Source organism: Scophthalmus maximus, chromosome 18, assembly GCF_022379125.1.
Source record: "Scophthalmus maximus strain ysfricsl-2021 chromosome 18, ASM2237912v1, whole genome shotgun sequence".
In the NCBI taxonomy this organism is placed as follows: Eukaryota; Metazoa; Chordata; class Actinopteri; order Pleuronectiformes; family Scophthalmidae; genus Scophthalmus; species Scophthalmus maximus.
The window spans coordinates 2,911,033-2,925,114 of NC_061532.1; the positions used below are offsets into that span (position 1 = coordinate 2,911,033).

General features: G+C 44.6%; 1 protein-coding gene across 4 annotated transcripts in view; it reads left to right on the forward strand.

The window, feature by feature from the left end:
• Nucleotides 1-14,082, forward strand: part of epha7 (eph receptor A7) — an 83,102-nt gene that overhangs the window by 21,665 nt on the left and 47,355 nt on the right. For all 4 annotated transcript variants that reach the window (XM_035618151.2, XM_035618153.2, XM_035618152.2 and 1 more), the window contains exon 5: nt 7,201-7,536. In XM_035618151.2, coding sequence (XP_035474044.1) covers nt 7,201-7,536 — 336 coding nt within the window. The remainder of the gene's footprint in view (nt 1-7,200; nt 7,537-14,082) is intronic.

Below are 14,082 nucleotides of genomic sequence, written 5' to 3' on the forward strand. Positions count from 1 at the left end.
TAAGTCTGCATCAGGTTGGCTGTGCATTGAATCAGAGAATCAAAGAGAGGATTATTCTGATTGCAGTCTGGATTTAATGTTGTAAAACTCATGTAAAAGAAAAAGAAGAAGATTATGTGTCATTTATAGTTGTCTGCAAAGCAGTTTTGAGCAACATATCTGTCTTAGCTTGCCCTACAGCTCTTTCCATTTATTATAGAACATCCTCAGTGCCCAGGTGTGTTCATGCAGCCAGACGTGTTTGTGTGTGTGTGTGTGTCTGTTGTGTGTGTGTGTGTGTGTGTGTGTGTGTGTGTGTGTTTGTGTCTGTTGTGTGTGTGTGTGTGTGTGTGTGTGTGTGTGTGTGTGTGTGTGTGTCTGTTGTGTGTGTGTGTGTGTGTGTTTGTGTGTGTGTGTGTCTGTTGTGTGTGTGTGTGTGTGTGTTTGTGTATGTGTGTGTGTGTGTGCGCGCGCTTAGTTCATGAATGATTTGGCAGAAGCCATGACTGTTTAAGCTGTTTCATAGATTTTTCTTTTTAATTCCACTCTTGTGGAAGAATAATATTCTTGGTGGTTCAAGGCTTGATGATGTAAGTGATTATATATCAAGAGGAAAAAAATATTTTAATTAAAACACAGGGTGAGTCATAGAGGGATGCCTGAAAAAAAAGAAGAATGTTAAGATTGAAACTTGGATAAGAAACTTATCCGTCTCTCATTAATAATGAGCTCTGATTTCTCACAACCATTATCAGTCTTCAAAACATCAGCCTTCCATTTTTCTCATTTCAGCTGGCTGTTTTCTTTTCTTGACATATCTGCCAAGTAATGTTCTCGAAGTCCGTCTCAAACTGCTCCCTTTGTATGCCAGCTAGTAAACTGTCCGAAGAGTCAGCTGTTTCCTTTTTTGTCCCAGTGCCAGAGTGGTTAGAGTCGGCTGGATTTACACTCTGCAGAAAAGTAGCAGAATTTACTCTCTGAGTTTCACTGTATATGTGTTGGTGAAATGCAGGCATGTTGACTAAAGGTTCGAACACAGTAATCACACTTCGGCTGCGGACCGAACCAACTGCACCAAGACCCCTTTACCGGAGGTGCTCTCAGTCTGGTCCGAAACCAACCCTGTACCAGTTTGTTTGTGGTGGGAACGGGATCTGACTGTCTCACTTGGACGAGCCACGAGGAACCTGGTACCTTCTTCTCCATTTGGATCATCTGGATGGTGTGAAAAGCGACTGAACCAAAGTGACAGCTTACACCAAAAGCGCAGAGCACGGAGCAGAGTGGGGTGGACAGGGAGGTCAATAGGGGCAATAAGCTAATTGTGTGTTAATCCAGCCATGGTCACTTCCTGTTTGTGGAAAATTGGAAGTACATTAAGACAGAAAAAATGTGACCCCACTAAGAAGCGCTGTTCTGGAAATCCCCTCAAATGATTAATCGTTTCAGACAAGTAAGCAATGCCAGGTGGCAGAATCGTAGAATCTGAAAATGATAAAAAAAAACGTGAGCGAGCTCAACTCAAACTCACATTTAAGGACCTTACCAAGCACAAACTTATCTGTTTGACTCCATGGCGATCACCGTCTGACACAAACAGTCATCGGACTAAGACCTCCTCCCCAACCATACAGATCTCCTTCTGAGGGACAGGTCCATTACTCACTCCTCCCACCATCCTCATCGGATGTTAACGCTACACTCCCACACCTCCCACCGATCAAGGGCAGGACACGCGTGCAGTGGATAGAACAGGAGAAAGTTCCCACTCCTTCGCCGTGTCCTCTGACTGTTCCCTTCTGGGTACTCACCTTGGCCAAGTAGCACAGTAATTACTGAAGCTGGCTAACGCACACTTTCCATTATTCATTTTTCATTAACTCGGGGTCTACACTTGATGACCCCATACCATTATATGTAAATATGTATTTTTTACTTGTATGAATGGCTTCACCGTCCACCTCATTCACCCAGTGCACATTTTTGCTCAGCTCTCTGTACGTGCATTCCCTCATTCATCACAGGATTAAGTCAGTGTGACCAATAGTCACTGTGAGTTCCTTTTTTTTTTTTTTTTCAAGCCTTATCCAGACCAGGAAAGAATAGTAATTGAAAATGAATTTGCACTGCCTGAACAAATAGCTTGATTGACAGATTTTTTTCAGAATAGGGGTTTGTAAAGCTACCATATTGGAGGCCTTAGCAAAACAGTGAGAGGGATCTCTGGCACACACAGATTAAGAATGTGTCCATGAGGATTTCAGAGGAAATGAGATGAAGATGTAATGTGGAGAGATGAAAAGCCAAATCGACGCTGAATAAAGATGAGGGAAGAAGTTCCAAAAAACATAGTTCCAAATACATTGTCTCCCCAAGCGATATGTGCCGAGAGGGGGCAAAAGAGAAAGAAAAGAAAAAAACAGAAATGCTTTTGTCTGACGGATGTTTGTCCATGCCATTCATATGCAAAAGATGTGAGAAAATGGGACGCAGAGGGACGGCTGTGGGGGCGCACTTTCAGCAGGGCCGAGGCCCGGGCTGGAGTTGTTGACAGGTCCGGGGAGTGGACATCCATCATGCAACAGCTGTGAGCAGTGCTGGTGCGAGCAGGGGGCTGACAGCAGCAGCCGTGAGCGGTCGTCCCCTCCAACCAGACCCTGCCACCGAACCCCCCCCCCCCCCCCCCCCCTTTACTTAAATATGTGCCACCTCAACAAGTTGATATCCGTCAGAGTGTCCATCCTGCCTGGAGAAGCTGTGACAGGGAGCTGAAGAACGTTGGGGCTAGTGTTGCCAACAAACACGACAGCCTGTGCTAAACTCGTTACCTTGAGAAATATGGTGCTCTCAGACTGAAGCGTCAGCCGGGATTCACTGAAAGGGACCCGTAGGTGAAACCTCAGTTGTAGAGTTGTTGTGTTTAATGGGATTATTATGGACAATCTTTGGTGCGTTCACTTTCACACCTTTTTTTTTTTTTCTTAAGTAATGTGTATCTGATAGTGTGACTGCTCAGGTTACTTGCCCCTTCAGGCCTTGTCGCAAAATCAGCATGTTCCAAATGTTCCCCTCTTGCTCCGGTCAGGGCTGGATTTTCCAGCAAAGCGGCCCTGGTGACAAAAAATTAGCAGTGCTTTTTATTTTGGTTCTGTATTTGTATTTTGATTGAAAGCAGCTTATTTTATCAATATGCACTATCCCGAGGCTGAATCGAGATTGGAGATGATGCTGATCCAAACATGAAGGCTCTTTTTCCCATCCTGATCACGCACATGTAAATTTCAGGAAGATGACTGCATGTTTCTTGTCCACGCCGTAATGAGATAAGTCCATTTAAAGGGATCTCATATGAGCACAGAGAAGATACAAGTTCATATGAAGACATCACACTCACAAGGATTGGATCATTGCTCTCTCATTGGCTGATTGGTTCACTGACATGGCGAGAGGAGGCCTGGCACCTCGTCGCGCCGCACTGTTTCATCAAACGTGTTTGGCAAAGTAAGGATTCATTTTTCTTTGCATGCGATCCAAAGCGAAATCTCAGAGCGCTCAGCTCATGCGGCTGAAGTGCACAAACGCGCGTATATTGTTCCAACACAATACACGTCTTAGTGACGGTTTCCTTTAATTTTTCATTCCCGTCCACGTGCCACCGCACACCCTCCAGAGACTGGGGCTGAAATGGAATTCCAGCTTGCGGCACGCATTAGTTGTGCGAGCGGCAAATCCAATATTGAATTCAGTGCAGTGTTGAGGTAGTATTGAGATTTTGGTTATCATGACAACAGCGGTCGGAAGCCCTTCAGCTTAAAAAAAAAAAAAAAAAAAAGGAGGGAAAAAACCCCCCCTCTTCGAGCACTCCCCGTCTTCAGCCTCATAAAGGTTCTGCTGCAGCCACATCATTACAGGGCAGGTCACGGGGGCACAACACACATTTGTAGAGTGAGGATTACCTCATGGGCAATTTGGATACCACTCACCCCTGCCGCCCCTCTCCCCACAGTTCCCCCCAATTAGAGCACAGCCGGCTAATAGGCTGTGGAGGGTTAAGGCAGCCCTGGGCACATCTCAAGGCCGATAAGCGCCGGCTTCTTCTCTCCTAAGCTCGGATTTAGTCAGGTCTCACAACTCTGCACAGAGTGGAGCTGGGCTCTGAATAAAGACCTAGAAATGATCTGTATGTTTCCTATATGGTAGATTATTAGATGTAGTGGTAACCTCTGGGCCTCTTCCACCACTGTTGACACACGGGAGATCGTTTTTCTCTATTCCACAGATTCAGTTTTACATCTGTGCCATGGTAGTGTGGAAACTATGCACTGGGACATATTAACCGCGCGTGTACATATTCCGCATGCATGCACGGCAACAAAAATACCGACACACTCGTGCTCGCTCGTGCTTGGTCACAGTGGCAGTGTTGGAGGGAAGCTGGCAAGCGATTGAGACATTTCAGGCTGTGGGGGCTTGGTAGGCTAATCCGTGAAATGAAACTTGACTGGGAGGAGGGGGGAGAGGAGCGAACACGAAAGATAAGACGGGGGGGGGGGGGGGGAAAGGAGTAAAAAGGACGAGGGAGAACGAGAAGCCCCTTCAGCTACAGGGATGAGCAGACAGACAGACAGACAGACAGCGGAGGGCTCAGGATGCGGCGCAAATCTGCGCTGCAGGTGAACTGGGGGCAGAAGAGTTTCGTATTCCTGAGCCCAGACAGAGGCCGCTCGGAGAAAAACAAAGAGGCGCCAGGGCAGAAGAAGAAGAGGAAGAGGAAGAGAGAGAGAACTGATGGATTCAATGTGCTTCAAACAAACTGGGTTGCATTATGTGTCATCTTGTTTGTAGTGAAAAGTGTGTATACCTAAGTGGCAGGCTAGAACGCCTGCTTTCTCCCTGTGCCTTCATCTCCCTCTAGGAACTTTGTGCCTTTTGCGTTTGTTGTCTTCACAAAGTCTCGTGTAGCCAGTCGTTCATCTCTACAGCTCCGCGTCAGCGCCGGTGAATGGTCTGACTGCACCCATTATTATTTTGCTAAATCAGATTCAGAAAACGACAATCGCAATCGTCTTGGGTGGCGCTAATCCCAGGATCCAGTGACTGGGCCGCTACAAATCAGTCAGGGTTGAACCCGCTGGAACATTCGCATGAGAGAAAGCCATTCCTGCTGTTAAAATGGCCGATTCCCTGCAAAAGACATGCAACACAACAATAAAAAACAAAAAAACCACAGTAAAAGACGATTCGAATCTTCGTCATAACTCGACATTTTCATCATGTAGGCTGCAGCTCAGAGGTTTTTTTTGTGGTTTCCTGTAGGATTTGGAAAAATGTAACGGGCAAAACTTGCAGGGTAGTGCGCATCTGGTAAAAAAAAAAACAAGACAAAAGACAAGGGTCACACAGATCCAGAAACTGTCTAATCTAATTTCCCTTTGTCTCTTACTGATGCAAAACTGCCACTTTGATCTTTGCCACCTGAGACCCAAATGAGAGGCGCACGAGCAAATGAGATGCTGTGACTTGTAACCGTGGCCACAGAGCTGGTCGAGTAAAAAGCCCCCCTGAGCCTGGGGACTTGAGGTGGGAGGGGTGTGTGTGTGTGTGTGCGCGCGGGTGCACGTGTGCGTGGGAGTCTTGAGTGCGGACGTGTTTGAGGGCCCACCTTCCCTTTTGTGCGCGCCGACGACTGAGAGCGCGGGGCTGAGAGAGTCGATGCCGAGGCTGGAGTCGAGTGGCGCCATCGGCCGTCACTCCTCTCCACTTCACCTGCCACAGGTGGCTCTTTCATCTTCCCCCGTCCACTGTCTCTCTCTTATCTTGCCCGGTGATCATGAATATGGATATGTCTCTGCCGCGCCCCTCGCTTCTAATGGGGGGAACAGGGGAGAAACAACTAAGTGCTGCATTAATGAATATTGTGATAGCAGATTGGGCTCCGTGCATATGCATGACCTATTTTGTTAGTAAATGTGACAAATTTAATGAGTGGCGGCGTCCCTCCCCGAGATTCCCTCAAAAAAATCTTTCCTGACTAAACAGAACAAGTTCAAATGAGTCTCCCAGAGAACGAAAACCTAGATGCTCCTCACACCCTTCATAAACAAATAATACAAGTCATATAATCTTTATTGTGTTGGGGGGGGGGGGGGGGGGGGTATTTATATCAACATATGGGTCATAAAAGCCAACAGCCTGGAATTTGAAAGATGAAAGCAGCAATTTGTTATTCATTGTTTCATGGGATGAGCTAATCTGCCTGCCATTACGTCTACAGTCAAATGGTGCGTGTGGTCGTGTGCACGTTTGATGCCGTGGAGCAGGTTGTTATTGTGCGTCAAGTGGAACTGTATGTGGCAGTTACAGGAGGGCGATCATCCAGGTTCAAATCTCTTGCATAAATTGTGTGGATCAGGCAGTCCTTTTTTTGGGAGACATTAATTTTAAGTGTCCTGCTGTCAACATGATATACAGTACCTTTCCAAAGAAAACCAGTAAAGCCCCCCCGCCTCCAGCTGGGGTTCTAGTTGTATATTTTTGGGAAGAATTTCAGAGGGACTGTCTGCGGCTCCTGACTCCCTGTAAAGCGGTTGTCTGACCGTGTAACCGTGTCTCTGTCATTTCCACAGCAGCTGCAGGTTTTATGCTGTTAACAGTCACTGTGTAAACAAAGCCCTTAATCCATCCGCATGAACCACCAGCTATGTTTGCATGTACGAGTGTGCTGTCCAAAAAAAAAAACCATTAGGTTGTTACGTATCAAAATATGAGGCTGCGCAAATCTTTCTTTTTTTTTTTATCTACAATGGCTCAAATTGGCACAAGATCAATCTGTGGGCCTGTCTGCTTGACTGTCAGTCTTTTTATGATGACAATTCATAGACAATGACATCAAAATTACCGTTAAAATTATTCTCCCTTTGAAACTCAGGGCTCCACTGCTTAATTTCACACCCTTCTTCCACTGACCTTGGTGTCTGCCAGAGCTGATTTCCTTTCCGTGTACCTGAACCATTTTTTTTTCTCCGCTGGATCTGAGTCTTATTATAATTGAGTGTCAGTGTTTGGCTCTAGGGCTGGAGCTTGCATGTCCCTTACTGGGTTTTTTTTTCTTCTCCCAGAGAACAGAGAAAACACAGATCCAGTCAATGCACAGTCTTGGCTGTCACTTTCCTTGGCACTCAGTTGTTTAATTCTGGTTTCCTCCGTGTCCACCTCTGACAGGACCTCCCTCGGCGCCACAGAACCTGGTCTACAACATCAACCAGACCAGCGTCAGCTTGGAGTGGGGCCCGCCGGCCGACACGGGCGGCCGCAACGATGTCAGCTACAGGGTTATATGCCGGCGCTGCAGCTGGGAGCCCGAGGAGTGTGTTCCATGTGGGCCGAACGTGGGATACTCCCCCGCGCAGACAGGATTAGTGGACACTTACGTGACCATCATGGACCTGCTCGCCCACGCCAACTACACTTTTGAGGTGGAGGCTGTCAATGGGGTGTCGGACTTGAGCCGCACGCAGAGGCTGTTTGCGGCAGTGAGCATTGCTACTGGTCAAGCAGGTAAGGACTCCTCCGTCAGTGTGTTTATATACATAATGATAATTTTGATGATGAAATGTATCCTCCAATGTCCTCCTGCTGGGTAAAAGCACTTTGACTGAATTGCTTTGGAAGGAAGTTATTTAGAGGAAACGTGTTGATCTTCTGAACTTTTCTGGATATGCCCAAAGTTTCTTTCGGTTTTTGTTTATTATTATCATTTTGTATTATTTTCCACAACGAACACTTGAATGGCTCCCCGTAAACACATTTAAACAATAATCCTGAATCCATCACTTTCAGCAAATCTGACCAAAATGGAATGGTTTCTTCTGGCATATGCCCCATCCAACACCAAGTTTGGTGCAAATTAAGTCAGTACCTTCTGCATAATGCTGCTGATAAATAAACTAACAAACCAACAAAGAGACACAAGCAAAAACACAACCTTCTTGTCAGAGGTAATAAAAATATTGAATTATAAACAGGTCCTCCAGGTCCCCATCCTCTGCCATCCCAGATTCCAACATATTTTTTGTTGTAGACCAGTGATTTTGGCATGTGGTTTGTTTTTATTTATGTTTTAGTTTCTTTCAGTTCAGGGAGGTGGCATATAATATACTTGTTCACTTTCTTTGGGGAGGTAGATGAGAAGGTCAATACCAATCCGATATCTGCGTTTTAGTTATGGAGCTGGAGCCAAGGATTGATTCATCTGGCCTTAACAAGAAAATGTCTGGCTCTTTTCAATGTTCAAAAAGTACACTTAACAACACATCACAAGCATTACTAATTAGCACACTGTGTGTTTAATCCATACACAAACAGAAAAAAAAAACTTACAATTGTATAAACAGTGTCTGGAAATGACAAGTTCAACTGTGAGCTTCAGAGGTACTAGCCCCTAAGCTAAGCTAGCCCTGTCCAGACTTTAGTTTTGTATAGTTAACACACTCTTGACATTTGCTTGATCTTGAGGTTAAATAATAAATCATTGTATTTCTGTTTCGTCAGCTAAAGTTGAACATCACCAGTCTATGCATAGTTTATAGTTTATAATAGGAGATCAGATGCTCCAGCTGAGAGAGCATTAGGTATCAACAAAATTATGGTTTTCATTATGAAAAACCTCTCCATAAGCATTAATGACCATAGTCTGAAATGATCCATAATATTTCCAGTTTGCATATTACTCAGATTAATTTAATGTGTACATCACAGTGGCAAACATTATTAGCTCGGCAATGATGCAGACTCCCAGTGGTGCCTAAAGAGCCAATACTGTATTTGCAGCTCAGTCTCAAGGGAATCGGCTTTAAATTAAAATGCTGTATTTTGCGGTGACAAATTTCAAAGCCCTTTTTCATTCATTATTTCTATGGATCCGCCCAAAGAGAGCCCTTTTTCATGCTCGAGCATCCATGTAACACATTTGGCCCAACAGAGTATGTTCTGAAATGAATAAAAAAAAAAAAAGAAAGTTGTGAAGAGAGCACAGAGCTTTAGCTGGATATATAACCTCTGGGCTTTTTTTTTTTTTCCGGGGGAGGGGGGGGCTTTTTCCACCTTTAATTTGACAGGACAGCTAGGTGAGAAAGGGGAGAGAGAGGGGGAAGACATGCAGGAAATCGTCACAGGTCGGATTCCAACCCTGGACCTCTGCGTCGAGGCATAAACCTCGAAGTGTATGTGTTCCTGCTCCATCCACTGAGCCACCCCGGCCACATATAACCTCTGTTTGTGCGAACTACGCGTGTCCTTTGTGATGGCTAATTATGTCCTGCTGCTTTTAAATCAACCTTATGGTTTGATCGCCGACATTCATGTCATCTTTGTAGTGTTAGCCTAGCGTACAGTAAAGCAACTCACCTGCCAATTTCCTCATAGAAACATACATGTCAATAGGTTATTGATTGTTACCAAGGACAGTTTATGACACAATTAAAAATGTCAGCGTACTTCTCATGTGCATGTGTGGGAGGAAGAGAGCACGAGGTGTTCTGTTGAGTAAATGTGTGTGGGATGCAGTGTTAGCGATGATGTATTTCCCAGACCTTGGTTCATGACAGTGACATGAGCTGGAATGAGCAGGAGGTTTTTCCCGGCCAAAGATAAACCAGGACGTCTGCCGGAAGATGACCCGCAGGAAAAAAGCCCAAAACCCCCCGAAACTATTAACACATGCTCTTTTAGAGTCACTCATAATTATACTTGTCATGTTGACAACAGACAATTACCCAGTTAACCCCCATTGAATATATTTCATCATTAGCTATTTTGAAGGCGAGAAGTATGCTCGGCCAAGACAGTGTCATGTTTATCATTTCGAGTAAGTGGCACCATTTAAATTGCCTTAACACTATAATGAGTGTAATTGGCCGGGATGGATCAGGTCGCTGATAATTTTGTTGATCGATTTCATTAAGTTTGGATACCTAATAGATTGTGCTTGTCATCAATATCTGTACATTTGATCATTTTCTTTTAAATAACTAGGAGTTTGGTAACAGGGTGGGACAGCGTCTGAAACAGTATTTAGACCATGATGCACTTTGAGACACAGACTAATCAAATTCCTTTAGGGTTAGCAGTTCTCCGAGACAGGGCAACCTGATCCATCCGTTCACTGGGACAGAATAATACATTTAATGAAGGCTGAAGTTTCAGACAGCATTAAAAAGGAATAAATTAAATACGCAGAAAGAAAATCAGCGTAGGTTTTCTTTCTTTTTAATGCATGATATGACGGAGTCTAACAGTAGCATACTTAGTAAGAGCTCACTTTCTGCCCAATAGCAATGAAAACATGAAGGGATTTTTCTAACTAGTATTCTTTAACCCTATGGTCAAAAAGTTCCGTTTGACTGAGCAGCATGAATCAGAGTTTGTTAATTTATGGTAAAATACATTTTAATCTGCGATGCAGGATTTTAACACGTTGTCTCAACTGAACAAGGAAAAAAAATTCACACGGCATTTGAAAACCACATATATGACCATTTTCTAGCCATTTACTCAAGCAACACTTACTATAATTTGCTTTTAAATCATATCACACAACTGTAATCAATTGTCTTGATTTGAGCTGAATATTTTAACTCCAGTCATGTCACAAGATCAGGAATGGCCTATTTTGCTCTTGATTGGAGTTCGGAAAAGGTCAATATTGGGTTTAATATAAATTATTCAATAAGGTTGGAAAGCACACATCTGTATGATAAACTGGTTAAAAGGTTGGGTAAAAGCCGTGGCAATGGTTAAAAGCACCTGGTGTTGACTTTCAGTAGGAGTCGTCCAATGTAAAGTTGGATGCCTTGCTGATCCATTCATCCACCACCACTTCTCTCCATGAAGTTCTGTGGCAGGTTGATTACCAAGCAAGTGCTTGATGTCGCTGGCCATGTGATGGGTTATCCCCTCTTTCCCATGTCGAGCAGACATTGGCTCCGCACTGCAGGGCTCATCGTCCTGCTCACTGGACCATCATTGTGTCCGGCGCTCTCTGGGCTGTTACGGAACGCTTGAGCGCTCTGTAATTGGTAGGTCGGTTCTTCCTTAAAACAAACGTTCCTTCCTGAGTAACCATGCAGGACCGCTCATTTGATGAGGACTGCATTATTAGAGATTTTATGGCTCATCATTCAGATTTGATTAACCTTTGTGTGGCGAGGCACTGGAGCCCCGTAGCACTGAAAGAACCTTAGAGAAGAGGAGCCCTTCTCCTCCATCCCTCCCATCTCCACCTCCTGCATGATAATCAGCGAGAACATAGAGTCCGTAGCTGGAGACTGAAGGCATGAACACGCACTGTGTGAATGCACATGGTGATCCATCTAATGAGGAATTCACACATCCCCTAATTACACTAAAGGAAATGTGTGGAGCGAGGCTGGAGCTTCCCAAGGTGCTGAGTGCTTATTGTTCCCAGAAACCAAATCACGTCTCATCTCCATCTTAAATTACTTCAAGTGGAGGCTAGAAGGTTGTAAGCTTGATTTCTCAGTCCTCCCGGCGGTTGGATAGGAATTCGCCATGTTGAGGATTTTTTTGCTGTTTTCGCCGCCGCCATGCGCTGTAAGTTAAGAGTGCGTTTCAATCAGCACTCCATTGTGAGTCCACAGTGCTAGAGGGCCGCCCTCCAAGGGCCCTTCGCACTTTAGCTTTCCTCAAGCACACTTGTAAACAAGGCCTTTTGTTCTTCCAGCACACTTGTGAGTGGGCACTGCTCGTAGAATAACCATTAATATTTATTCAAGCGGGTGTTCACATCTCTGAGCCAGAAGAAATCACTGTGGAGAAGGGCACAGAAATAGGATTTGAAATTGGTTATGGGAAAGGCTAGGGGACCTGTGTTAGTGCACATGCTGCGTGTAAACATTCATCTTGAGAGCAGAAGAATGGGGTTTAGGTGCAATCGGCAAGAGGTGCAAACAGTATAATGAGCGTAAGGAAATTGATTTTAATGTGAACTGCCTGTACCATCAGCACAACGCCTGTTACACTCAGATGGCAAGAGTTGAGCTGTGCTCTGAAGTATCCCAGAGCAGAGAAAAATGGGGGCTGTTGCCAGATGTAGCCAGATACATTTAGACTGTGGTGATTTGGAATGGAAGCGACTCAGAATGCCAAAAATGCTGTGGCTGTCATTTGAAAAAAAGGAAGAAAAAAACAACAGCCCTCAAATAAAATGGAGACACTATTTAAAATGTTGCATTTGCATGACATGGAATATGCAACATTTCTGACTACATCTATCTGTTACACATATTCAGGGCTGCAGTCAACCAAAGAAAATCTGTGTTTAACACAAAGTTGATGGAGTTTCCGAACACCTTTCCACATGGTGTCAATATGTTGGGGCTGAATCGGAGTAAACTTTGAGAATATGTTGGGTTGGGCATCACAAAGGAGCATTTATGGAAAATAATGTAATATTTAAACCTCTTATATGCATGATTTATGACAGTATATTTCCTGCTGAAAACCGTAAAAGAGTGCCTTAATCCCAGCTTGAACACAACCCCTTTGTCGATTAAAACCCCCAAATATTTGAACCATGAACCGAACCACGCTGACACCCCCAGCCCTCTCATAGCTCTGTCAGATTGTTGTTCCCCTGTTCCTCTACCACTCGACCTGTATAGATGGATGCATATCAGAAATGACATTTGATGGTCATCCAGAACTGATAGAACAGAATTTATGTGACTGGATTTTTGACTGGACCGTCTCTGAATGCCAGTTCATCAATCAAAAACATCTGATATGATGGAAATTGGTCATGATATTGAATTTTAAATCAGCTTTTGTGAAAGATACAAGCTTCAGATATGTGATACTGGAGGAATTTGGAAATCAGCAAATCAGTGTTTATTTTTAAGCCATTGCTCGGTTCATTTGTTGTGCAACACTGAACGCTGAATGCAGGATGGTGTTGTAGTCCGCCTCAAGTACAAACCTACTTACACATTCAAAGAGAACAACAGGATATTCCCTTCGGTTCAATCTCTCGGTGCAAGAGGAAGAGAAAAAAGAAAAGAAAAAGGCATTGAGGCACACAAGAATGTAAGCTAAGCATTTCGACTTTGATGTGGAAAGCCTCGGTGCCCTCGCGTTGCATGAGAAGCAAATAGTTTCCCTTCTTCAATCAAAGTCTGCTTCACTGTCCTCCAGCAGTTTAGTGTCTACAGTTCAAAAAGAAGCAGAGCTGAGAAACATAGTTAGTTTCATGTTTTTACCTCAACAAGGGAGCAATGATCATTGAGATATAAAAGATCGTTGGTGCAAATTGATAACCCAGTTCCTTAGTGGTAATCAATACGGCCACTTTATTTACACTTTATCGTCACACTAAAAGGATATTCTGTGAAAGGAACACTTGGGGAACAATAAGGCCATTGATTACCCCTCTTTGTGTTCTAATCTGCCACGGTGGCCTTAAACAGAGGGATTGATTGATTCTGAGGAGTCCCCAGTGACCAGTGCCAGCCAGTGTAATTTTCTAGTTAAGCGGATCCTCCTCTGTTGCATTTGTCCCTCGGTTTTACGTTACCTGGGAGCCCATTCTTTCCACCACAGCCACTCCCCCACCAGCCCCGCCTGCGCCGCCACCCTCCGCCCGCTCCACATGCTCGCGGTAATTTGATGAGAGCTGGGCAAAGCAGTACGATTCAACAGCTGCAATAAAACTGTGGTGGTCTCAGAGCAGCAGCTCGGAGCACTTAACCTGTAGCTTTTCTGTAAATGCCTCCTGATTTGTCTGTCACCCAGTCCGTCAGCAATGAATAATTTTCATGGAAGGTGCACTTTAATTACTTTCCCATTTAAATGGCATTATCATGGCCTATCTAGGTAATTAATCTCACCAAGTATCCCGTTTCAGCCTTTTATTGCTGGCAGACGAGCTCCCTAAATCCCCCTGAATCTGCCTGCTTGAATGAGTCCTCCTTCATAGAAGCCGGTGTTGTCTCTTTCCCCTTCACTTGGTCCCTATCGCAGCCGTTGGACGGTCCTTTCTCCCGGCGCAGGGAAGCCTGTCAGAGCAGCGGGCTGTTTCAGCGCCTTGGA